Here is a 27,971-nt window from a genome sequence, read left to right as displayed (position 1 = left end):
GATCACTGCCATCCCTTTGGTAAGCACAGTGAATTGAACATGCTTGAGGCCTACAACAAACCGCAAGAAACGTCTGTGGGTTGGTAGGATGGGAATATGGAAATAAAAGGTACTATGAGTCCAACGTTACCATCCAGTCTCCATGGTAGATAGGACCTGAGCATTTTGAACTTTTCCTTCCAGAGGAAGAGATTGAGGGCCTGGAGGTAGAGGGTTGGGTGGAGGCCCTTGTCCTTTTTGGGCACCAGAAAGAAGTGTGGATATCAACCACAACCTACTTCTGGCACACAGACTCTCTCTATGGCTCCCTTGGCCAAGAGAACCATAACCAGGTGGAGAAGTGCCAGGTGATCCTGTCATTCAATTGTAGGATGGTTGCATAGGGAGAGAAGTAGCCCCTTCAGGCTATTTGCTTAACCCGCCTGTCTGACAGATGTTGGTCCAGTGGGGCAGGTGATGGTGAATTCTGCTGCCGACTGGTGCCCTGCTGGGGAGGAGCCAGATGAGGTAGGCTTGGCGGCTGCAGCAGAGGCGGGGTGGTACTGGTTTAAATGCTGGCTCCCAGTTCCACGCGAATGCTGGATGCCACGTCCTCAGCCATGCAAAGGCTGTGTAGCATGCGATGCACAGCGGCTGGCAGGGAACGGATGTGGCTGGCTGCCCCTTCCTTTGCCATGATAGGGGTAAAAAGCAGACTGAGGTGGCTGCTGGGGAGCCGCAAGGGACCAAGCTGTACCCGGAAACTCCTTAGAGCACTGAGTCTGCTTTGTTCATGAAGCGACATGTGCCAACGGGCATGTCAATCACAGTAGTTTGGACATCCCCTGAAAAACCAGATGCATGTAACCAGTCATGGCGTCTCAAAGCCACCATCGACGCAACCAATATGCCCAGAGAGTTGGTAGCATCCAGCCCACCTCTCTCCAATCAGCAACAGCTTTCGAGAGAATGGTCCTGGCCTTCTCCAGGACCTGTGGCAGCATTTGCACGACCGTGTCCCATAAAGTATGGGTGTAACAGCCCAAAATCCATGCAGTGTTTACCAACCACAGGCTGGAGGAAGAGAACAGCTTCTTCCCAAGATGTTCCAGCCTCTGATGCCCTATCTGGAGGAGTGGAAGGGAATGCGCAATGGGAGGTTGAGGCTTAGCTGACCAAGCTCTTGAAGGGGGTTGGGGGGGGGGGAGGAATTGTTAGGTGCAGGCCTATGGCGGAGCATGATCATATTAACAGGGGCCCCTGTGCCTGGCTTGCACCATGTTCCCAGCAGTACATCAGTGAGAGCGGCAAAAGGGGTTCCGATGTAGAAGCCCCAGCTTGAAGCACCTCGGTCAGGAGGTTGGTCCTGACACCCACCGAAGGCAGCTTGAGGCCCAAGACCTCAGCTGCTCTTCTCACCATGGAGTAAAAAGCTCTCTCCTCTGTAGACACGGTAGAGGGAGAAAGCATACCAGCATCGGGTGAGGTATCCAACCCGCTGCCTTAGCCCAGTCCATAGGATCTTCCATCCGGTATTCTAAAGGGTCCAGCAACCCCTCCATAGCTGTTATACCTGTCAGCTTTTTGGCATGTCTCCCCTGTCTTTTTGTCTTCTGACCACCTGGTTTTGGACACTGTTTTTGCTGGTTTATTGTCTCTGCACACTTTACCACTGCTAATCAGTGCTAAAGTTCAAGTGCTCCCCATATAAATTGTACTGTGGATTGGTTTATCCATAATTGGCATATTTGATTTACTGGTAAGTCCCTAGTAACATGCCCTAGAGGTGCCCAGGGCCTGTGAATCAAATGCTACTAGTGGGCCCGCAGCACTGGTTGTGCCACCCAGATTAGTACCCCTGTAAACATGACTCAGACCGGCCATTGCAGTGTGTGTGTGTGTGCAGTTTTAAACTGCCAATTCAACTTGGCAAGTGTACCCACTTGCCAGGCCTCAACCTTCCCTTTTGCCTCATGTAAGGCACCCCTAAGTTAGGCCCTAGGTAGCCCCAGGGGCAGGGTGCAGTGTATGTTTAAGGTAGGACATATACTAGTGTGTTTTATATGTCCTATCAGTGAAATACTGTCAAATTCAGTTTTCACTGTGCAAGGCCTCTCTCTCATAGGTTAACATGGGGGATGCCTTTAAATATCCTTAAAGCGCAGTTTCCCTTTGAGAGCAAATACAAATGTGAGTTTAGGGCTTCTGAACTCACAATTTAAAAATGCATCTTTTAGTGAAGTTGTTTTTTAAATTGTTTGAAAATACCACTTTTAGAAAGTAGGCATTTTCTTGCTTATACCATTCTGTGACTCTGCCTGTTTGTGGATTGTCTGTCTGGGTCAGTTTGACCGTTGGGCTGTTTTGCACCTCTCAAGACAGTGACACAAAAGGGGGCGGGGTGTAGCCTGCATATCCTGATGTGACATCTGAGCTAGAGAGGAGGGAGGAGTGGTCATTCACACCTGAAAGACTGTATTGTGTCAGGGCAGGCACAGTCCTCAGACCCACTTGTGTGCGTCTGGGGCCTGGCCTGGCCAAGGAAGGATCTTGCAAACACTTGAGACTTTGCTTTGAAGTTTGCCAACTTCAAAGGCAGAAGTGGGCATAAGAAGAAGACCCAAAACCCCAGACATTTAGAATCTTTCTGGACTCAAGAGGAACCTCTGCCCAGGAGAAGAGCTAAAGGAGGAGTACTGTCCCTTGACTGTGTTGCTTTGCTGGACTAGCCTGCAGTTGCTGCTTCTGCCTGAAAAAGAGTGCAAAGCGTGAAGTTTGCTGTGTGTCCAGCTTGATAAATCTCAAAGGGCTTGGAGTAGACCTTGCCTCCTGTTGGAAGTCTCAGGGACACCAAAGACTTCAGTTTCCTCGACCTGCAGCACTGGGAACTGTGTGTTTTGTGCTGTTCAAGAGGAGAAACCACTGCGACGCTGCCAACGACGCCAGTGGACTGAACCGTGACCTGCTGATGCAACACGGAGTCACATTGCCTCACAACCTTGGTCTCCCCGACGCAGTCCTCAGACGACTTCCCCCAGCCGCTGCTCGCACCGTGACCTGTGGGCCCCGCACTCTGGCATCGCCTGCTCACACAGCAGCCTGGGCATCCCCGACGACGACGCTCCTGCTGACATTGGTGCCGCTGCCTGTACCGTGGCCTGTGGACACCGCTCGTGAGGTACATGAAGCACCGTCCCATCCCGCACCGCAGACCCAGTCCACTGACGCCAGCACCATCGACTGTGTCGTCACCAGGCATCCTGCCAGCACTGTGTCCTGTGGACACCGCTCGTGAGGGTCACAAAGCACTGTCCCGTCACGCACAACTGGCTTGGGCCTATCGACAACAGCGTTTCAGCAACGACAACGCCGCAGCCTGCACCGTGACCTGTGGACACCGCACGTCGCACCACCCCGCTTCACCCTGCAGCCCTGGTCTCACCAACGCCGTCACTGATCCACTGCCTGCACCGTGACCTGTGGGCACCACACATCGCATCGTCCCACTTTGCACCACAGCCCCGACGCCATCCGCGCCGGTGCACCTGACTTCATCAGCCTGGAGTTCGATCTGCAACGCGTGTGACCTCAAGGGCCCGATGGCTCCTGCGCCGACTGCGGAACCGACACCGCAACATCAGTGACGCCGCTCTCCGGAGCTCACTGCGAGGATCACGACACCCTGCAAATCCAAGGTACTGTTTGTGGGTCTTCCCGACACCGTAGCTGCCCCGCAATGCCGCGGCCGGCCTGAACTGTTAGTTTTGTTGATCATGACTCCGTGATAGCCCCAGGTGGAGCTATCGACTTCAAGGAACTGTAGTTTTGAGTAAATCTTGCAGAATTTATATTTCTTACTGTATGTTGGATTTTTTTATTGTATTTGGTCTTGTTTTATATAGATAAATATTGGCTATTTTTCTAAAACTGGTGTGATGTCCTTTTGTAGTGTTTTCACTTATTACTGTGTGTTATGTGCAAATGCTTTACACATAGCTTCTGAGATAAGCCTGACTGCTCGTGCCAAGCTACCAAGGGCGTGAGCAGGGGTTATCTGAGCAGGTATCTCCCTTATCCTGACTAGAGTGAGGGTCCCTACTTGGACAGGGTGCAAACCGACTGCCAAGTACCTTTGCCAATTTCAGATCCATAAGAATAATCCCATCTAGGGACCAAAGGCGCTGCCATAGACAGAATCAGCACTGAGCAACGTCATTCCGGCTCAGTGTCGGAGATGGCAAAGAGTATGGGGTTAACGCTGCCTGAACGGATGTCAGGGAATGTCAAGGTGCAACCGACACCAGTGTAGATCCAGAAGGGGATCCTTGGGTGCCCTCTGAGCCAAGGTCAAACTGCCAGCGCAGAACTCAAAGGGGCCCCTGCTAACCCTGTGGGGACCAAGGGCTCTCTAACAGGGCTGGCTGGCCCAAAAATGAGGGGCATGGCCTTGTAATATTGAGTTGGGCAGGGGTGGGTGCGGCTCCCGAAAGTCGGGGAGGTGTGGAGCCGACCCAGAAGTAGGCTCTAGAGCGAGGACATTCCTTGTCCTGCATTGGACTGATAGGGTGAAGTCAAAAGTGTTTGTACTTCTTACGCAAATGTCCCAACGATATAGAATGGGATGAGGAGGAGTGATTGTGGCTCTGGAGGCGGTCTTTGGACCTTCCCCTCGAACAGAAGCGAGGTGGAACCAGACACCGGGCCGCGAGCCGCTTCAGGGATGGCTCACTCAAAGCCTTCGGGTTGTGGTTGTGCTCCAAGCACCACAAACATACCAGGTGCGGATAAGTCAGACATCATGCGGTCACAGGGCTTGAAGCCGGCATTCTTGGACATCCGACGCACCAGAAAGGTTAAATAAAATAATAATTAAACACCCCACACCTGACAAAAAGTTGAAAATCCAGTCAAAAAGCGACTGAGAGTAGCTCTTCCAGATCTGCACACAGGCTGGCACAGAAAGAAAAGAACGGACGTCAGCATGCTGGGGTGGCGCTTATGTATGACCCACTACATTATATCCAGCGATTACGATGCCAACAGACGCTCAGTCGACTGACACCACCTGACAGTGCGCAGCAGTACTGCTTGAAGAAAACAAAAAAATACCCGGATACAGACTAATGCCTAGGGAAATTCTAAGGTAAGGGATCTGCAACTAGAAGTCTCTATCAGATGGGCATCTTTGTAGTGTGCCACTGCTCCCATCCTTCCAATCTCACTCCTGACTTACAGCCATCTCAAAGGTAATGAGTCCTCTGCTGGAGATGAGGGAAGGTGTACAGACACAAGCTCAGTGTGTTCATGCAATGTTGCCTGCACAGAGCAATGCCACTCAGCCCTCCTATGAAGATCCCGAAGCTGTCTGGAGTGTTATATTGAGGTACGTACACAATGAGTCATATCCCTTACAAGGTCACAAGATGCTTTCACGCAGGAACATGAGCCATGCACCTAGGTATTCCTGGTTAATACAGTGTGGTTTGAAGTGGCTATGGGAAGCGTGCAGCAAAGTAAGAATTATTACACCAACTCACATTTACCCTTCTGCACACCCGCCCCTTCCCTGCACACCCATGCAAAACATCTCACATTAGGGAAATCCAGTCCCAGCGTTTCCTTTTCCTTCAGCCAATGGCTGCTGTCATAATCTGGACCTGAAAGACAAAGAACCGTTTTTAAAATAATCAGTGTACAATAAAGCCAGCCCTACAACTCTAACACTTACAGCCAACATGAGGTTGATCTTATTTACAAATAGCTTTCCTTGTCTTGGTCAACTATATCCCCTTGTAAGATGTTCCTAAATGGGGGTGGATTTGTACCATCCCACAAGCAAACATGAACCCTCACTCTACTGCAACAGGCAAAATCAAGGGCATACATATAAAGCTCAGCAAGGACCACTCTCCCGTACTCAGGCATGAGGCAAATTACTTTGTGGCCCAGTCTGATAGGGAGCACAACTCACCCAGACCCAATTTATGTCCAACTGGAACACACTTCCCCAATACTACACTGCAACTAGCCAATACTGTATCTTGTAATCAACCAGGAACCAGACCATGCCCCCCTTAACCCATAAAGGCCACTCTCCTCCTGTGCTCCTCCTCCACACACCAAAAGCCACGACAGCCCCCTTTATGGTCCAAAGAGAAGCCATTTCTTCCGTTATCCCCTCCCTTTTGCTTCAGTCTGCCAGTGAACCATCCTCTTCAGACACAGGACTCCTCTTCTACAGTCCCACATCACTATGCAGCAGACCTTTGTCTGTCACTCCTTGGACAGCAGTACGCTTGCTCCCTCCACTCTAGGAAAACTTTGACAATCCGACAAAATAGAGGCCAACCTATTTCTGGTAGATGACCATTGGAGAAAAACTTGCAGTCATAAATAAGTCATATATATATTCTCCCCAGACTCTAGAAGCAAACTCAGTGTGGGGGGACACTTGTTTTCAAGAAACAAACTCCCACTTTCAGTGACTTCACAGGAGAACACAGATCACCGAATATGGTGTTTTTTTTAACACAATGTCCTCAGCCAACTTGAGGGACAAGGAAAAGACCGCCATGGGCAAAATCTTGCCCTATATTTATTATCAGCATATTATGACCCAGCCCCTTAACTTCCACTCTTTGTAAACACCCTCATTGATACTGGCACGCCTATTTTATTTATTTTAAATCGGATTAACAAAGACCACAGCCTACTCAACAACTTGAGCTCCACCCCTTGCTGTACTCCTCATCCACTCTGCCTTCTCCAACTCCGTACAGCTAGTCACCCTTCTCACATTCCACCAGTTGCCATCCGATAACCTTAAAATTATCACCATACACATCTCTTACTCTTCTAGGTTCTGACAGCTTACTCTAGTTTTGTAACACTAGTTCCCAGTCTTCCTATCACCCACATGCCTTTTTCATACTTGGTTTTCTGTTGATTCTGCTAGTGTGCCTAGTTTCATACAGTTTGATACTTTATCACTCACATGTTTGTCTAGAGAGGGGGATAATAACAAAGTACATCCACGCTGGCACAGCTACAGTACATAGTACCCTCCCTCTCAATAGCAAGAATGGCGTAACTCCAGTTACACTATGCGGAGTTGTTCTATGACTCCGCAACATGTCTCAGACCTGATCCCTCCAAGAGGAATTATTGAACATAGCTAACTAAATACTTTCCCCTAATACACGGTTAAAGTGTTCAACCAATCCATTACCCCTTTGATGATACACAGGTGTCTTACAATGTTTTATTCCCCACTTCTTGAGGAACTTTCCAAACTCAACCGACGAACTGTGGACCATTGTCCTTCAAAATCACCTCAGGACAACCTTCTCTTCTAAAAGTATCTTCACAGAATATTATCACATTACTCATTTTCACAAAAGCTATTTCCGGCCTTTTTGAATAATAGTCCATCATGACAATGGCAAATCTGTCCGACAAACCCCTAAATTTGAATGGGCCGGAAACAACAATAGCTACTCTCTCCCATGCTTTCCTGGGAAATGCCAATTGTTTAGTGGGCGATTCTCGCCGGACATGTCATTTATCACTACAAGTGCATTACCTTACATATCTTTCTATATGTCTGTTCATTCCTGCCCACCAAAAAATCTCCCAAGTCTTCCTTTTCATGGCAGATATGCCACCATGACCGTCATGTAGTAGATTTAATAATCTTTCTCTCGTACTCACCAGAACGACCAATTTGTCACCCATTCTCATCCCTCTATCCTCAACTGATAATTCCACCCATACATTTATGAAAACTTCTAGTACAGCATCTAAATTACTTTTTATCACTTCTGGTAATGCCTTTATTAACTTTCCCAAAACTAGATCTGATTGTACTGCAGTTTTCTACTCAATCTTATCTATGGCTCCACACATCAGATATCTCTGCTACCACCCACTCATCCTCTTCAAATATTTTCCCCATCATCGAATAGTAGTCTTGGCATACAATCTGCATTTATATTGATTATCCCTGGCACATTTCATTTTAAAAGTGTATTCCTGAAGTCTAAACAGCCATTTGGCAATGTGGTTGGTAATGAATATATCGATCAACGGTTTGTGATCCGTACTAAGTTCAAATTCCATTCCCCAAACAAATATGCGAAAATGTTGCACTCCACCAACATGCCAATGCTTCCTTTTCATTCGTGGAATTTGTTTTTTCAGCTCCCTTTAACATCCGTGATGCAAAAGCACCACTCTTTGCCTTCATGTTGCTGCAATAACACTGCCCCCAAACCATATTTACTCACATCCGCTACTATTCTGGTTTTGTCCGCTGGATCATACGGTTTCAGTGTTATTGCCTTTATTATAGCTTGTTTAACTGATTCAAACACCTTTTGACAGCTCTGACCACTCAAATTTGCTACCTTTTTTCCATTAACTCTTTTAGGACATGTACCTTGTCTGCAAAATGATCTACAAGTTTAGTGCAATACTCCGCTAAGCCAAGGAATGATCTTAATTGTTCCTTATTTTATGGAGAGGAAGCCTTTTTTATTGCCTCCATTAGATTTAACTTTGGTTTTATTCCCTCCTGGTTCAGTGTATGCCCTCAACACACCACCTTTTACACAAAAGTTATATTTGTTTTTACTGATGGCAAGTCCTGCTTTTTCCATTCCTTTCAAAACTTCATCATGTATTTGCTCGTTTTCTCCCCACATTAGTAGATCATCCTGACACACTAAAGTATTAGCCATGTCGCCCAAAACATTTTGCATCATCCTTTGAAATACAGCAGCTGCTGAAGCCAGTCCAGAAGGCATTCTTACAAATTGGAACGCACCCTTAGTTGTAATGAAAGATATTACATGTCAGGAGTCTTTCCCTAAAAGTATCCGATAAGCATTCAATATGGTGAAATATGTTCCCACTCTAACACTAGCAAGCATTTCATGTATCCGCAGTAAAGGGTGCCAATCAACTGATATGCTTCCATTCAGATCCCTTAAATCTATGCACATCTGTCTCTTTCCATCAGGTTTCTTCGCTATTACTATTGGACTTAACCAATCAGATGACTCTATAGGTTTAATAACCCCCTTATCTGCATAACCTTTGTAGTTCTTTCTTCAATTTGTCCTTTAGTGCCAATGGCACATTACGTGCCTTGTGTACCTTAGGTATTACATTTTCTCTTAAAATAATACATTGTTCAAAGCCTTTGAGACAACCTAATTTTCCACTGAAAGTGTCAGGAAGTTTGGTGACCAACTCATTTACTGCTTGACTCCATCAATACTGGTTTGGGATGATTAGGGTTTAACACAATCCCCAAGGCATGTTCTTCCCAACCAAATAATGACCTCCGTTGTTGCACCACATATTTTCCCACAGGCTTTTCTGTTTTTAAATTCAACGTCTGCATGGAAATATCCAAATATTGGAACTCATCACCTTCCACCTCATGTTGGGCACACACTAGTGTCTTTTCTCCGACCACTAAAACGGCCAGTCCATCTTCCTCACATGTACTTAAGTCACTTGCTTTACATTTTGTATCACAATCTTCCATTATATTCACTGACTTTCTGAATGTGTTTCCATTTGACATCCTACGTACTCTTGCAAAATGTCCTACATTCCCACATTTAAAACATTTACTATTAACAGCTGGGCAATTCCTTGCTTCAGCTAAATGTCTATTACTACTACATCAGAAGCATTCCTTCCTTTTCCCAAATTCTTCTCCCAACCCAGCTTTTCTTCTACTTTCTTCCCCAAATTCATTTGCACTTCTCCTGGTAATGTTCACATCATTTACTATGTCATGCTCCTTACCTCCAGTTTCCATGCTATTCAATTCTTTGAAATACTTAAAATGTATTCTCCATGTTTGGTTACATCTTAGGTCTTGTCCAACATGGGGCTTCCTAAAACGTAACAAATTTTCCCTGTATTTTTGTATCTTTTACTCCGTTTATAAATTGATCTCTAATAATCTTGTCATTAAGATCTTTAAATTTGCATGTTATGGCCAATCGCCTTAACACAGTAATACGTTGGTCTATTGTCTCTCCTTGCTTCTGCATACACGAAAACAATGTATGTCTCTCCACTACAATGTTGTTTTTATTTCCCCCATAGTGCTCCTCTAGTGCTTTTATAGCACATTCATATACTTCCTCTTGATCAGAGTCTCCACCCCCTTCCCTTATGTTATGTGTTGAAAGAGTTTTCAAAACGTTTCTCCCTTCCACACCAAGGCAATGTTTGAGAATGGCTAATTTCCTTTTTTCTACATGGGTCCCCTCCTATGGCATCCAAATAGGTTTCAAAAGCTTCCTTCCAATCTTCCCATATCATACATGGCTCTCCTGGATCTTGTAAGAAAATTGGAGGAGGTGGTATCATTTGTGAAGCCATTATATATATATACATACATACACAAACACACACACATATACACACACAAACAGTATATGCACAGTATTGTATTTTATAAACGATTATATACTCCTATTTAACTGTGCACAATTATTTGTGTGCGCGCGCATCAGCGAAATGACTGCTCAAAGCTGTGCCCATGCGAATAAGTTTCCTAGCTGTGATTATCTAGAACATCTCACAACTGTGTGCACCAGCGAGTCAATCTTCTTGCTGTGCACCTTGAATTCTGTGGCTGTGTGCATCAGCGAATCAATTTTTTAATTTTATAGCTGTGCACATCAGCATTTGTGTTGCTAGGACACGCTGAACGCTCACCAATGTCACCACGCGCGTGCTTCACTATCACACTCAGCCTCCTTAGAATACTACTCACGCACAGTTCCTAACATGCTTTTAAATGCAAAGAAAAAAATACCCGGTAAGTTTGTTTAGTTTTTTCTTATTACACAGCCTTCCGATAAGGTGTCCTGCGCAACTTATCTTATATTTTTCGGTACTCAAAGTTCTCAAGCCATGCCGTTTAGCTTTGCCTTTAGAAGTATTCTGTGCCACAAATACTCTAGGTTCAACCAGAGGTCACTTCAGTTGCTTTGCTCTATGCAAACTGGAAACCGCCAGTGTGAAGGAAAATAACTTCCAAATGAAGAGCCTTCAGAAGATCATCCCAGTGGCTCCCAAAGGAATCCTAGTCATAACTGAATCCCTACTTCAGCATTCCCATCAATCCAGAACCCATGTATTGAGAAGCTTGCTAGCCTCAAGACTACCAGTGAGTTTACCAACGGGCTAGCTGTATAACTGAAGTGATTGAGATGTAGGGTCTTAGAGTTTGGGGGCCATAAATGTGGTAATTATCCAGACTGCCATATTATAAGTGCATTATAGCCTATGGCACACATGACTGACAGCGCTGCGGTTTTACATTTGTGGCAGTATCCTCTCTGGACATTTTGAACTTGTTGTCTTATATAGTGTAGTGAAACAAAAATGTTTTCATTTTGGAACTTCCTCTAGAAGTCACTGACATAATAAAATGTTGAAATCAAGAAAACAATCTACTCAAAGTATTGCCTGGAAAAGAAAAAAGAAAAGCAAAAAAAAAAAGCAAAAAAAAAGCACTGCCATTTCACTTCTGAAAGAGAAGGTTCGGTTTCTTAAGAAACTATCTGTGGGAGCTCGGGTCGTAAGGAGTCGGCATTTACTTCAAACAGGGGGCAGGTATCTGGGCTAACCTTTTACTGGAGCAATCATTGGCTCCCCAAAAAATATTCTACACTGCTCATTTACAGCGAGTTCAACAAAATCACCAAGCCCACTAAACTGCTCAAACTAGTTGGGGACTCAGTAGTGCACTTATTACAGATAGGCTCAACTAGGCCTCTACTAATTGAGGTAGAAAACACATGAAGCTGTTGTTCCCAAGTGTAGTTGAGAATCGATTGAGTACACAGAGATTGATCGGAATTAGCTGCAAGTACTCACTAAACAAAACTACATAAATGTTATAAGGCTGTTCACTACACATTTATGAACCTCTAGTTGAGCGCAGAGTTGAGGTCGTGTTTTAAACAAATGCTCCTGCTTGTACAGATGGGATATCTGAATAGCTCACAATCTACAATCCAAGATCTAACTTGATTGAGTACTTTCAGAGAGTAATTAGAGTTAAGATTAAACGTCGAAATATTTCTCCAGCTTGGTTGAGCACTTAATGTGTTTAAGTGGAACAGACTGGATAAATGGACATGAGCAAAGCAGTACATTCACAATTAGTTCCTCAAATTGGTTTTACTTGGGAACATTTTTGCAGACTATTTCAATTTAATTTTGGGTAAAGCATAACCCCCAAAACAAACTGCATACAATGTATGTAAATTACAACATACAATGTATGTACAAAACATAAGTGGAACTCCAGCATTACAAAAAAGCAACACTTGTATTCTGGGACGAGAATGAAGAAAATGTCTGAGGCCTTCTCTAGAATCAAACACCAGGCAGTCTGATCAGTAAGAATACAATACAAAAAGAAAAAACAAAGTACATAATGGTGGTCTTAAGGCTCATAGTGAACAGGGATGGGGGTCCTTGTTTGCCCTTAGCAGACATTGGAGGACATACTTATTGCCTATCCAGGAAGAGTGTCTTGCTGAATAGTGATAGATGGTCTCCCAAGAGTGTAATACCTATAAAGGTGATGACCAGGCAGCTATTTTTTAACTAAATTTGGAAATCGTGTTTAACCTGCCAGCAGAGAGCTGACATGTGCCCAACCACAGGTCTTTGTGTTCTAATGTCTTTGGGTTCTTGGCCGCCTTGGGATTATGCTACATCATGCTGTGCCATTTCCTGTAGTTAAGTACTCTATACACTTTGCTACTGCTGGCCCTATGTGCGGCGAGTAGTGATCACTGACAGTGGTGTGTACTGTTCAGCCAAGGTTTCCCTTCATATAGGGAGGGGTTTCATCATCTAGCGAGTCATAAATTTGAGGATTAAATGAACTCCATGTTATACTGCTTACTGGCATTTTGTTCTCCAGATTGCGTTATACCGTTCCCTTACCATATGCATCCCCATCATCTTTCCCATGCCGAGAAATTTGTACTTTTGCTTGAACCATTTTGCTCCTCTCATTTGTTTTCTTATTGTGCATGTTGCTTTAGTGACTGAATCATTATCTATGTACTATGTTAAATGCATTTGTAATGCGCACTATCATCTGTGAGGATATTCTGGCACTGAGCAGGTGTGTGTACCAATCCTGCCTATGGTAGGTTGGGTAATTGATAAGACAGATCTTTAGCTACTTGCCGAATTCAAGAAGAGGGGAAGATGGTCTAATGTGGAGTGCTAAGGGGGGTCCACCAGTTATGAGCGATGTAAGAACTACCGCCCTCTTGATTTCATTCTGTGCCTGCGTGAGATGTGAGTAGGAGTCCTGCAGAGCAGAGTTGTCTGGGTGGTTGGTGGAAGGAGGTGCAACTGTTCACGTCGAGGCCCACATTGTGTGGAACCTTCAATGCATGTTTTAGGAGTTCGAAATGAGCATGTTTGGGAGTCAGTGGAGCTCCAAGAGGTGTGGTGCGGCACGAGTCATGTGAGAGGTTGAGGATGAGTCTGGCTGCTAAGTTCTGGATGGTGTCTAGTCTGAGTTGCTTAGTGATCCACTATGTATTTAGTTTTTTTCAAAACTTCAGGATATTGTGGATTAATGTCTTCAAACAATACATTTTCACTGCCTAAATTCCCAATACATAAACAAAGGTATGCAGCAAAATGAAAAATGATTTTCACATAAAGACCAGATATTTGGTGCTATACAGATTTCAGCACAATATTGTTAACGTCCGGACAAGAAATTTGTTTGTCACCCTAGTTCCATGGTGTTTGTCCACTTAATCTGACCATTGTAACTGCTGACTGTTATATTTGATAGATAAAAAGCTTCACAGAATAACTTTCTTATGCAAATCATGGTACAGACCTGAAATGCACATTGTCCTGTATGCATAATTTTGCTGTGAATGAAATTCGGAGTTGGGGGCCTATTGTAAAATTTAGACTGTTACATTCCCTCTCCATCCCCACCCCTCTTCACCCATTGAGGATATTGTTTTATAGAAGTTCAGATTAAGTAGATTTCCAACTAGAACTACAATTACATTTCCAGGTACATGTTCCTTTTATGTGACCTCAAAGTGTCTTGTCAAAACTGCAAGCCTTAAAAGTATTTAGTTTTTCGCACTGCAACACCCTAAGAAATAAGTGGCCCTCCATCTTCCAGTAGCGAATTCCGTAGCAGACATAAGCATTTAGATTACACTGACAATGTAGATATGCATGTTATATAGGGGAACATTGAGGGACCCCACCCCAGAAGAGCCCCAACTCAAGGGCTGCTGAAGTAAAATGTATTTGATGGTTACAGATGTGTGACCAATGTCTCCTGTAGTCATAGCAGAGTGCGTCATAATGCTAAGTTGTTCTTTCAACTATGTGCCCAAAACTATATTTTTTTTGGGGGGGGGCTAAAAACACACAATTGTAGGTGGAACGTACATACTGAGCCATTGTGGGTTTTGCCTAACTGAAAGTAGACCATTCATGAAATTACAAGTGAAATGTTTGACTAAATAGCTTGTAATATTCCAAGTCCAACACTTGACGGCAGGATGGTGCACAACACATGATCTATAGTAAGCCTCTTCAACGAGTAGCTCATGATCTACATATAGCTCTCCAGCTGTCTAAGTAGCTCTCCTCTGTGCAGCCCAGCCTACTAAATTAGATTTGCTAGAGGAAGTATATAAATGTGTACAAAAATTTAAAAGTGTGTATTCACGATGAATGTGTATTTTCAGAACTCATCTGATGAGTTCAGAAAAATGATAGATTTTGTAAAGTGTTTGAGGACGCCATTTGAATGATAAATCATGCAGCATCAGCAGGACTTAGGACTCACATAAGTCATAGCTGTAATACCCCTGGTGCAAAGGTACTCATATTACCCATGTAGAGGCATTCCGAATTGATAAAGCCTTGTTTACACCTTACTGGTAGCAACCCTGTCTGGAGCACCGGGACAATCACTGCTGGCAATCTTGCATGGTGTGGTCGCTAATGTAATCTTGTTCAATGTGCTCACTATTACAATAGTAATAGGAGTAGCTTGGGATCATATTTGTTGAACTTAAGTTGCTCATACTGTAGAAAAGGTTAGAGACCACTGATCTATAAAAGGAGGCTGTCACGTCGATTAGAGGGAGAAGCAAGTCAAAACTTAAGTTTGTTCTATTATCCCACCTTGAATGGGCATCAGGGGTTCGGAATAACCCCTTACTGGGTTGGGTTATAAAAGCTACTGTGACGTCATTCATTTGATGCTCCGTTTAAGATCTCGTTCACGGACACTGCTCCATAGAGCACAAACACGGCTCCAACAGAAGGAAGTTGGATCGTGGCAACGCAGGTTACTTTTCATGAAGTCTAGAATGAAGCAAAAGAAAGGGGAAAAAAAGTTCATTTTTTTCTAAATATGGCGTGATCCTGTCCCAGATTTATTTCGAGCACCAGCTACATTACACAAGGTCACATTACTTTTAAGGTATGGGAAGACTGAGTGATTTTCCCAGAATCACAGGATGTAGAGTCGACGCAGCGACTCAAACCGATTTTCCTAATTCCATAGTCAGCAGCTCTGGCCTTAATACCACATCTTCTACCCAAATTTGGGATGTTCACCTTATATAAAAATTCGAGAAACAAAGTACAAGGGTTTGCTTTCATTGCTTCATCCACTAGTTTAACGGACCTGCCAGAACATAACAAATTAATCGCTGTGTATGAGGGAGCAGGACTACACTGCTGGCCTCAAATTCTCTCACACAAAAAACAAACAAGCATTGCCAAAGCCAATCAGTCTAGCCTTTCACAAAGCTACAGTAACTGAAGTGCTACTGGACGTAGCTTTTAAGTGACAAGAAACTGTGTGCAGTCTTGAACAAGACTGCAACTCTGCAGAACTTTGCGCAAGTCAGAGGCATCTGTTAAACAAGTCTTTCACAAAGCTGCAATAACTCATGTTAATAAATATCCCTCTCAAATAAGATGCAACTGCTTTGAATGTCCTCAACTAAGTTGAGGGTGTGGCTTCAAGAAAAAAAAAATATATATATATATAAAGTTTTGCTACTCTAATAAATTGTGCTCTATTTCAATAGAGCAAGTAAATGTGCCAAAGCTGAAGAATCAATCGAGATTTTCAGTAAATGTCTTATTTACTATGGTCATGAAACACCTGTAAAGACAACCACGTGTATATACAGGTACCAGCAATCACTGATTAAGTCAAGTGCCTTCTACTGTATTGTTGGGAAACTGAGTGGCACTATATGTCCTAGTAATATGCACTCTGCCTTATGCTATGGGCTGTAGTAGGAAGAAGCAAAAATCAAGCCAATAGATAAAGAGTTGCTGAAAGAAGATCAGAACCCAGGATACAGAGGAGCAGCCAATTTCCACTTCAAGCATGACAGAGGTTCATTTGTCAGGGGGGGAGGTTCATCTCTTAGCATAAACCGACTAGTTTGATCCAGGTAAGGTAGACAAACTGTTTTCCACAGTTGAAGGTAATGTCAGTCTAAACCAGACACACTCACTTAGTTTCCAGCGAGATTAGCCTTTTAAAGGGCTATTATTCGAGGCTCAGACAGCACTGTGTTGAAACAGCCATGCTCCAAGTATTCAACAAGTCCCTCTTCCTCAGAAATAAACACAAAACTCTTTCCTCCTCACCCTATGCGACCTCACCTCATTCAAAATTGATTCAGTCCCTTAAAAATCATGAGCTTTACTGGCATAATCCTACAATCGTTCACTTCCTACCTCATACTCACAAAAATGGGGCAGAAGCTTCATTCACTTTACTATTGTATACTTGTTTGATACCTACTGCACTACCATAAGTAGTCTCCTTCTTTAGGGGACATTTCCTTTATGGATGAAAAAGCCTCACCCACTTGATCGTGGCATTCTTCTTCATTGGCCGGGTTCAGATGATACGCACCTGGCAGTCTCAACTATACCTCCAGGGGAGAACTAGCTCCTCCTGGGGGAAGGAGCTCTAGATAAATGGTCTACTAGTTAAATAGGGTACCAGTGTAGTTTACGAAAAAAAAAAAACACACACACACACAACACATACATTTTAAAGTTAAAACTCTCAATATCTATTAAAAAAATCGTTATTCAGGATGATAATTACAACCACTTCACCCCCTTCTATACAATGGGGGTCCAGGTGTCTAGTGGATCCCATCCCCCTTTACACCCTTTTCAAACTGCCAACATGCTTTCAGAATAGTTTCCTGGCAGGTACCTCTGTGAGTGCCAAAACATGAGTCCTCTGGCTGTCTTCAGGGCAAAACGTTTTCTAATCCCTGTCTGTTGCATGTCTGTTATATCTAGCATGCATAAGGTAGAACTAAATCCTACCTGTGTCCTCCAAGCATCTCCCTGCAATTGTCAGTGAAGGGCCTGATCAGTCTCAGGGGTGGGGGGAGAGGGGGAGGGAGGCGCTTCTTAGGGCCGTCGCTGTTCTCACTTCCTACCTCACCAACCATCAGCTACTCAGACAGGAATTACCAGAGGCCTGTCTCCCACCCCCCACACCCTCCTGGGCAACATTCAATTTTGAAACCTAAAAATTTGCATAAACACTCCAGCTACTTTAAACACTTTCTCATTTTCAGTAGGACAAAATAAATATACCAATGCTGGTTTATATGGAGAAATGAGCACTAACTTATAATACATTTCTTGAGAGTTTTGAAAATAGATGTAAACCTACTGACTAATAGTCCCTATACATATGGGGTGGGGAGTGTAATATTTAAAGGGATATGTTGCATAAGTCAAATATCCAATAAGTGGAGTTTGACTAAGGCTCAGCTAGTGAGGCTCATTAAATGCTCAACTAAGGCTTGCTAAAAGATGAACACGAGCAATCTAATCTGCATGCCGAAGTTCCAGTGCTCATCCAAGAGCAAGTGAACTTTGTAGGTGTGATGCTCAGTCAATGCTCACCTGGTTAGCCTCAGCTAGGGTTCGAGTTCGGTGTAGTTTGCATGTACACATTTTTACCAGTGGTCATTGAGGCTCAGATTTACTGAAGAGCCAAGTTGATTGCTTCATGAGCACTCTGTTTTGGTAGAGGGGCTGCCTACAGCTGGGACTCCAGACTGTCACTAAAAATGTGCTAGAGAGGTCCCTATAGCCAACACATGTGATGTTCTGCAGCACGCCAGATTTTGGTGTCATGTTATTATGCTAGACTGATCAGCAGTGACGCACCAGCATGCAGCTGTTTGTAAGGACTCCGTTGAGATGTGGAAGTAAGGTCTATATTTCTTACCTGTACCCTCACAAGTACTACTAAAATTGAAACTACCTAGTGCTCCCCCAAGCTGGTTCTTGGAGGGAGAGATCAGCTTGGGTCCAATTCAGAGCTACTTGGGTATTTGAAAATTTCACCTTTATAGCACACCCAAACAGAGGATCAGGGCTACCAGTATGAATAAATGGAAACATCCGGCATCCAGATCTAGACATGAGATCCACTTCACTTTGTAAGGACTGGCACTATGAGTAAGACTTTAAGTAATGAAGATTATCTGAAAGTAATCCAAGGAGTACCAGGCAGGCAAAGTTCAAAACCATCTTCAATTTCGCATGACCTGGCCCACTGAAGACACCTTGTCATGCCACATCCAACCCTTTATTACCTGGTCCGAAGACATACTGCTTGTATTCATATGAAGTCCCTGTGTATTCCAAGAGCAGCCTGATGGGCTGTGCCAGCTGTAATGGGAGAAAGCATAACAGACAAGATCAAGTATGTGGCATGGGACATCAGTACGTAACTTCATATGAAGAAGTCAATACTAGACACACTGGACAAAAGGCACAGGCATTTCAACCCTCTTAATCTAACGGGTTCCCAGCTACAAGAGAGTACCTGCTTCCCCTGCTTCCTTTGTCAATCTATAGCTCGGACATTATCCCAATGGATGTTCGCGCACTTTACACACAATGGGCTAGGCAGTATTGTATTCCTTAAGATACGTACTGGACATTATATATTAAAAAAAAAAAAAAAAGTGTACCCCAAAAATAGAATCCACAATATTGGTGGGACAGAATATACCTACCTGTAACCAGTGTAGATCTGTTTGTCGCATGTGCCACTGCAGATTCACATGCTATGCATACTTCTGCCACCTATTGTTGGGCTCAGTGTTACAAGTTGTTTTTCTTCAAAGAAGTGTTTGAGTCACAGGATCGAGTGGCTCTTCGGCTTCGTTGCACATGGGCATCAACTCCATGTTAGATTGTTTTCCCGCAGAGGGTAAGGTAGGAGTCAGAGTATAAAGAAGAGATGTCCATGCTAACGGAATATATATATATATATATATATATATATATATATATATATACACATATACATACACACACACACACACACACACACAGTGTGTACAAGTGTTTAACTTAAACGACTACAGGCTTCCGGGGGAATGGGAGGGTGCATGTGAATCTGCAGCGGATCATGCCACGAACAAATGTACACCGGGTAAGTGACATTTTCCGTTCTATGGCATGTGTAGCTGCAGATACCCATGCTCTGCATAGACTACAAAGCAGTTAGTCCTCCCATAAAAGTGGTGGTTAGCCTGCAGGAGTTGAAGTTGATTGAAATAATGTTCTTGACCTACTGTGGCTTGCTGTGCTGCTAAAACATCTACACAATAGTGTTTAGTAAATGTATGTGGTGTTGTCCAAGTAGCTGCCTTACATACTTCAGCCATTGGTATATTTCCTAAGAAGGGCATTGTAGCACCTTTCTTCCTTGTGGAATGTGCTTTAGGAGCAACTAAGAGTTGTCTTTTAGCTTTAAGGTAACATGTTTGGATGCATCTTAATATCCATCATGCTAAACCTTGTTTTGAAATGGGGTTACCTGTATGAGGTTTTTGAAAAGCTACAAATAGCCGTTTAGTTTTCTTGAATGGTTTTGTGCTATCTATGTAGTACATTAGAGCTCTTTTAATATCTAATGTATGTAGAGTTCTTTCTGCCACAGAATCTGGCTGTGGGAAGAAAAGACTGGTAGTTCCACTGTTTGATTGATATGAAAAGGTGATAGCACTTTAGGAAGACATTTAGGGTTAATTCCTAGTATGACTATGTTCATGTACTTGTATGAACAGTTCCTCAATAGTGAAAGCTTGAATTTCACTAACTCTTTGCAATGATGTAATTGCAACTAGGAAGGCAACCTTCCATGTTAAGAATTGTATTTGACATGAGTGCATAGGTTCAAATGGTGGGCCTGTAAGTCACGTAAGCACTATGTTTAAATTCCATGAAGGAACTGGAGGTGTTCTGGGTGGAATGATGCGTTTTACGCCTTCCATGAAGGCTTTGATAACAGGTACTCTAAATAAAGAGCTGTGCTGTATTGTTTTGCAAATATGCGGAAACTGCAGTGAGATGTATTTTTATGGAAGCGAATGCTAAATTAGATTTTTATAAATGAAGTGATTAGCATACAATATCTTGTATAGATGCTGAAAGAGGGGCAATTTGTTTAGATTGACAGTAATATGCAAATCTTTCCCACTTGTTCACATAGCACTGTCTAGTAGTGGGTTTTCTTTATTAGTTAATTACTTCCATACATTCTGTTGGTAGTTGTAATTAGCCAAAAGGCCAGATCTAGTGTTTTGGGATTTGGGTGCCTGATCTGTCCTTTGTTTTGTGTTAACAGGTCTGGTCTGTTTGTGAGTTGAGTGTGGTACTACTGACATGTCTAATAGTGTTGTGTACCACGGCTGATGTGCCCACATTGGCGCTATGAGTATCAGATTGAGCGTGTTTTGACACAATTTATTGACTAGAAATGGAATGAGTGGGAGAGGGGGAAGTGTAAGCAAATATCCCTGACCAATTGATCCATAGAGCACTGCCCTTGGATAGGGGATGTGGGTATCTGGATGCGAAGTTTTGGCATTTTGCATTTTCACTGGTGGCGAACAGATCTATGTCTGTTGTTCCCCATTGTTGAAAGTATTTTTGAAGTACTTGAGGGTGAATCTCCCACTCGTGTGTCTGTTGATTTCTGCTGAGAACATCTGCTAATTGGTTGTGTATCCCTGTGACGTATTGTGCTACCAGGTGAATTTGGTTGTGTATTGCCCATTTCCAAATTTTTTGAGTTAGGAGGGAGAGTTGGGACGAATGTGTCCCTCTCTGTTTAGGTAATACATGGTCCTACATGTATGCAGTCACCATTACACATTTGATTTGCAGCAGGACAATGTGGATCCATGGGATCTTTATGGTCCAGACCCCATTCCAGACAATAACCCAGGTTGCTATCCCTCTAAGCCTTCACCACCAGAGGATAGTACAGGCTACAATCAAGTGATAGCTAGGGCGGCAGCATATCATAATGTCACCATGCACACTGAGCCATTAGAGGATGATTTTTTATTTAATGCACTCTCTTCCACGCATGCAACATATCAGTCACTCCCTATGCTCCCCGGCATGCTAAAACATGCTGACCAAATATTTAGCGAGCCTATAAAAGCAAGAATAATTACTCCTAGTGTAGAAAAGAAATATAAGCCACCTCCTTCCGATCCTGTCTATTACCCAGCAACTACCTCTAGACTCAGTAGTGGTAAGCGCTGCCAGGAAGAGGGCAGAGTCGCAGTCTTTGGGTGATGCACCCCCACCAGACAAAGAGTAGGAAGTCTGATGCTGCAGGGAAAAGGGTGGCATCTCAGGCAGCCAGCCAATGGAGAATGGCCAACTCAAAGGTGTTGTTGGCTAGACCTGACTGGGCCCATTGGGACGAGATGAAAGATATAATCCAGCATCTCCCCAAAGAACAGCAAAAATGGGCACAGCAGATAGTGGAGAGTTATGTAGATGTGGAGAGTGAGGAGGAGAAGAAAATTGAGGAGGTGGAGGTCTCTGTTTCTGGCACTTCAGCTGGCAGCTGTGTAGTGTCCAATTCCTCCTGAAAGGCTAATTTCCTCTTTGGTTTGGAGGAGGTGCAGTTAATATTATGCCAGTTTCTTTATGGATATGAATCCTGGCTTGCCTTTCATCCATTACTTCCATGACTGGTTGCATTTGTGAGTCCTCCTCAGCAGATTTATGGCTTTCTCTAAGTGTTTTTTTAAAGTCCATGCTCCTCAGTATAACTGGGTCTTTTTGGCTCTGAAGCTGGCTTTTTCGGTATCGGAAAAGACAGGGTTGAGGGTGGTCTCAGCTCCGAAAATGATTTGAGATTTGGACTCAGAAGAGTGGTGTTTGCTCGGTTCAGAGATGGAGCTTTGGCTCGACTCCGATGGCTTCGGAGGAGTGGCCTTTTTCTGTGCCGAACTGGTGGGTTGGTCACAGAGTGTCTTTCGGGTCAAGCCATTTCCTTCTGGCAGTGGCGTCCAAGGCCTTATGGTTGGGCTTAGATAGTACAGGGGCAGGTGTACTCACGTGCTGTCCTGCCGTGACCAATCTGTCCTCAGAGTCCAGGTCGGAGTCGGATCCTCGGAGACTGCGGTCTGCATGATCTCTTCCTCTTCGATGTCGAGATGTTCAGAGCTTTTTGATGCCATCTCGAGCCTCCATGCTCTTCGGTCCCGAAGTGTCTTTTTTGACCGGAAGGATCTGCAGGCCTCGCAATTTTCTTCCCGATGGTCTGGGGAAAGGCAGAGATTACAGACGAGATGTTTGTCTGTATAAGGGAATTAAGTGTGGCACCGAGGGCAGAATTGGAATGGAGTCCGAAAACTTACCACTCCGAGCCCAACACTAGATGGCAGAAGTATGCATAGCATGTGTATCTGCAGGTGTGCAGATTTAGAGTCAGGAAAGGTAAATCTATACTTACCTATTTATATATGCCTTTCGATATTTTGACCCTCAAAACGGTCCGCAATATTCAATTATCACAATATTGTTAGTGTTGATATTCAGTAGTACAACCCTAGATAAAACCTCTATTAAAGGACATTCATTCAAGTCAGGAACATTGAAAGATATCGGACGGTCACTACAAGTTTGACATAGTGAACTGTGCCTCAGTCACGCTTTGAAGCATAGGAAAGCTTTCACCTACTTTTGACAGTGAGAATATTCTAAACCTGCAGAGCAAATTCAGAAAAGGCTCTGGAAAGATATTGTTGCATTGTTTAGAATCAAGATTATTCATATACATATCCACTACACTACCACTACCTGTCACCCTAATTATCAATAATCAGTGAGGGGCAGTCGAAGTTTATTCCATAAACGTTATTTTCCGTCATTTCTATGAAACCTCAGAGCAATGTGTGTTTTGTGATTACTTACCTCAGGGACATATTCTAGCACTTCACAATCACTCAAATGCTGCTTCATAAAGAAGTTTATTCTTGAAGTGTAATTAGGCTATTCTTCCTGAGTTACATAATTATCTCTGGCATAGTAACTGGGTTGGTGCCATTCTCAGTGCAGCTGTTAACTGACTGCGAAACTATCATGTGGGCCCGAGGAAGCAATACACACACATTGGTAATTAAGTTGATTAACACATCAGTTTGAGTCAGCTGGTACTGTCTGAGGGTGCAACATGCTGGTCTGAATTTGCAAACACTAGCCCCCAACCAAACACACACAAACTTGTATACCCATCATCTTACAAAGTTTTAAAGGGCAACAATGGCTTCCAATAGCTGAAACTCCTTTAATACCATCTCCTAAACCTACCGCCCCTCAAAAAAGAAAATAGTTTGTTAAACCTTCCTATTGTCTCATTGACAATACAACAGTCAGTCAGCTCATTTCTCCTTACTTTCTGGAAAAAAAACATACACAGACCTAGTTCAAGATTCAGTCCTGCTTCCTCAAAGAAAGACGTCCTATGCCTATCTTCAGATCTTTTTAAGCTGACCCAGATCACAATGGCAGTGAGTGGGGGTGCTGTATGAGTGCAGGGTGAGTGGGGATGCTGTATGAGTGCAGGGTGGGTGGGGATGCTGTAGGAGTGCAGGGTGAGTGGGGATGCTGTATGAGTGCAGGGTGAGTGGGGATGCTGTATGAGTGCAGGGTGAATAGGGATGCTGTATGAGTGCAGGATGAGTGGGGATGCTGTATGGGTGCAGGGTGAGTGGGGATGCTGTACGAGTGCAGGGTGAAGGCTTTGCCTGGGTAAGTGCTAGGTGACTTGTACGCATGTGTGAGCATAGAGTGAACACAGCAATCTGCAGCTGTAACTGCTGGGTGAGTAGGGTGACGTGTCCAAGTGCAGTTGAGTAATGTGCCTGCAGGGAATGTGGCAAGACTGTTTGGGAATCCATTTGCATTGTAGAATGTACCATTAAGCAATAGTAGGGGAGATGTGAAATGTTCCAAGTAATACAGGATAAATCATACATTAATAAAATAAACCATGTGTATATTTAATGATAACAAACTTTAACAATGCATAACACATGAACTTGTGCTTGGTTCAAGCTCACTTTTTTATTTCTACTCGTAGCTTTTTGCCCCACCACTTCTGATAATGCATCAACCGCCACTGCCTCCAATGGCAGATTTATCTGTGTTCTATTTTTTTTTCTTTAACAGTTACTGTTCTGGCTTAAACTTCTTCTTTCAAAGTGTTGCTGCCATGTCACTCCGATGTCGTTTCTCAGGCCCTGCCCATTCCCTGGAAAAGCACTTGGGGTACTGTTTAGTGTAATTCTCAAAGTGCTGCGGTCTCTTCACATTAGCCGTGGTCTCTCCACCAGCCCTCAAGATGTGCACCCATCAACCTGCGCCTCTCTGGGTGCGGTTCAATCTTTCCTCTCAGGGTGAAGTCCCTCCCTGAAAATCCACTCTTGGTGAAATTTTCTGTAAGTCTGGAGCACAACACTGATAGAGACCTCACTCCACTTCTGTCCACCTGAGACAGGGACTTTCTGTGTAGGGTACCCACCCCACCCCCTTTATGGTCCCATCCTCTACAACCTCTCAGGACACCATTTCGAGCTCTCTGCTTTCAGGATACTGTCCAATCCCTGTGAAGTGTTCAGTGCACTGCCGTCACTCGAGGTGTACCTTTCTCTCAGGGTGCTGCTGCCTTCTCCATTTTGTTCTAGTTTTGGGGCGCTTCGCCCCTCTCTATGAAATCCTTCCATAGCAGTTCTCATTAGGATGCTGCACTTACACACACTCCTCCCGATCTGCCCCTCTTACGGTACTGTCCCCTTCATGCCGCTGCTGGCCTCAAGTGCACACAGCCGGCTGTCCCATCCCCACGGGGAGACGTCTGCCTACATGCATCTTCGGCAGGGGATCCACCCACCCCTTTGTCCTCATATGTCCACCGATCAGTTTCCCTGTAGTGAACCATTTCTAAAGTCAATTAATCTTTTATTTATGAAAGCAAGCATGTGACTTGCAAAAAGTCAAACGAAAAATTATACATTTTTCACATTCTAGATGCAATTTTATATCATGTGTTTCTGGCCTTTTAATTACCCACCTCAGCACTACTTCCCCTCTTCACATCCACTGCCGCAATGTCTCCACTCATTTCTGGACCAGAGCAATTCTTCCTTCCACTGCATCTCTCTCCATTCATCCATCACTTTGCATAGTCCCTGCCTCAATCTTGCATCATCTCCACCCAGTGCTAAGCTCTCCATCCAGCCCTTGTTCTTGGCTGCGCATTTATCTCCATGTCCTTGCCTCTCCGCCCATCCCTTGGCTCTCACTTTCTATCAACGGCCTGTCTTCACTGATCCCTTGATTTCCTATCCCCTAGTACACCTTAGTCTTGGTCTCAACACCAGAGTATCTGACTATCTGCAGTCCCTCCACTGATCCCGGCCACTCCCTGCATCCCAGGCCAAAATCCTCACACTTCCAGTCTGCTTCCCATCCATATATTTGGTACATCTGTCCACCCATCCACTTCATCCTCGTTTCTCCACCAACTGCTGGCCTCTCCACCCACTGCATAGCTCTATCACCCCTAGACTCCACCCAATCCAATCCCTCCCCTTGTTCCCACCCATCCCATGCCCCTTCATCCTGCCCTCATCTCTAACAATTCTATGCCCCACACCACCCACCCCACCCGCACCCATCCTCAGTCTCCTGCCTGCAGGTTACGTTTACATTCTGGCACGTCTGGTCTAGGGCAGTCTTTAATCCTTCTGAGGTCAGCAAGTTTCCTACGAATTCTGGCCAATTAAACATAGAAATGCGGTAATGGCATCACTCAGGCTCCCTCTCTTTTGCTTCTCAGCACACCATCCCCTCAATCACACCCTCCGAAGGCCTCATAGTTTGGGTGGGTTCTAAAATGCACTCATCTGACTGGACAATTCCTACCGCTTCCCCTCCCACTCCTCATTCAGCTACTCTGTGGCAATGAAGCAAGGTTACTACACGCAAGGAACCGGGCTTTTAGGCTCTTTCTGCCCATCCGATTATTCTGTTCTTGGAGGTGGGCAGATGCTACTCCTCATAAGTGGTAGTGCTGTAGGTCAGGCTTCCAGCATCCTCCATCAGGACTCCCGACTTCGATTCAGGCAAACACACCCTGAACCACACTATAATGTCTGAAAAGGGCCTACTGGGTGAGACAGGGGCACATACCACAGACCATTAGCACAACACTATACAGAAGGCATCACTAAACACTGATCACAACCTACCCCTCCTTCAAACCCCACCCCTAAGTAACCACCGTGCAAAATGCCCAACAATGAAAGCACCTCATTGCAGATTCACATCCTGCATAACGCAGCTTATTAACATACATAGCCTTCTGTTTTTTTTGTTTAAACTCATGAACTCTGAACTTTCACAACACAGCTGGACAGGAAACAAACCTTTCTGCCAAGGTTCCTGTGGTCTAAGAGACATGAAACGTACAATTTTTTAATCTGCAAATGGGAAGGCTACTTGGAAGCCACTTTGGGTTTAATTGATGGAGTCACTTGCGCTTCCTGACCTGATTTTTTTTTTTTTAGAGAGATATTGTAAGAGTGTTACCAACCGAGCTGTGGAGAGCATGCTTTTAATGGACATATAAAAATGGTTTGCAGCAGGTGGCCTGATTGCATATTGTTAAAACTATTTTGCAAGCACTTTCTCATAAAACAATATTTTTTGTAGTCATACTGTATCTAATAGTGAATTTCCCACTGATTTGTTTAATTTGATTGAGAACTCATACTCAAACCACAAAAAAAGCATTGTCAAACCCAATAGGTCTCACCTTCAGATCAATTACCTTTTCTTTTCAGTCATGCTGTACAGCATCCCCAAATCGCCAATGCTGCACTCCATGGCTAAATTAAAAAATCTGCATTCTTTTGAAGTCCCATTACGTTTACATGCCTTCAAAATGACACTGCCTTTTTTCCCCCCCATTTACCTATGTGAGTAAATAGAGGGAAAAAGGTATCACTAAGCCAAATATTATCCCTATTACTACTAATAATAGTGCCCATTAGGATAATAATGACAAAGAAAACTATAGATCTGACCAGGGCCATTGTAATTATGCACTAGGGGAGGGCCAAGTTGTCTGGCTGGAAAAATTTAATTATGAGGCAAGAAAAGGAAATTAGGCAGTTTATTGCCGCACACTGCTAGTATTACTTCATTAAGCAAGGGGCGGAACATGGAGACAAGAAAGTTGACTAATACGTCTTTCACAACTTGACACAGGGCTTTAACTGGGCCAGGTCCCTCTGGTTCTCAGACCCGGTAGTATTAAAACTAACATTGGAACAGGCCCTTTGTGGGGCCTACATTCATGTCTCACTTTACTGGGAAAACCACTTACGATTCCTGAACAATTTCAATTATATTCAGGTAATCCATGCCATACGATTTTGTTCCTGTCTGAATTTCACGTTTTACTCAATCTTGCACTGTAATTGGAGTGAACTACTCCCAGGATGACTTTGTTGGCGTTGCCTTTCGTGGAGCATATGCTTGCCTGGTTC

The 27,971-nt window shown here is 44.0% G+C and overlaps 1 protein-coding gene across 1 annotated transcript in view; it reads right to left on the bottom strand.

Annotated features, from left to right (window-relative positions):
- The window catches only part of LOC138299793 (glutathione S-transferase Mu 1-like), a 68,679-nt gene that overhangs the window by 27,463 nt on the left and 13,245 nt on the right, over nucleotides 1-27,971 (bottom strand). Inside the window, exons 2-3 of the mRNA XM_069238349.1 lie at nucleotides 18,693-18,768; nucleotides 5,572-5,636 (exon numbers count right to left, since the gene is read on the bottom strand). Of these exons, the coding sequence (XP_069094450.1) occupies nucleotides 5,572-5,636; nucleotides 18,693-18,768 (141 nt within the window). The remainder of the gene's footprint in view (nucleotides 1-5,571; nucleotides 5,637-18,692; nucleotides 18,769-27,971) is intronic.

Source organism: Pleurodeles waltl, chromosome 6 (genome assembly GCF_031143425.1).
Source record: "Pleurodeles waltl isolate 20211129_DDA chromosome 6, aPleWal1.hap1.20221129, whole genome shotgun sequence".
In the NCBI taxonomy this organism is placed as follows: Eukaryota; Metazoa; Chordata; class Amphibia; order Caudata; family Salamandridae; genus Pleurodeles; species Pleurodeles waltl.
This window is presented reverse-complemented; position numbering and strand designations above follow the sequence as displayed.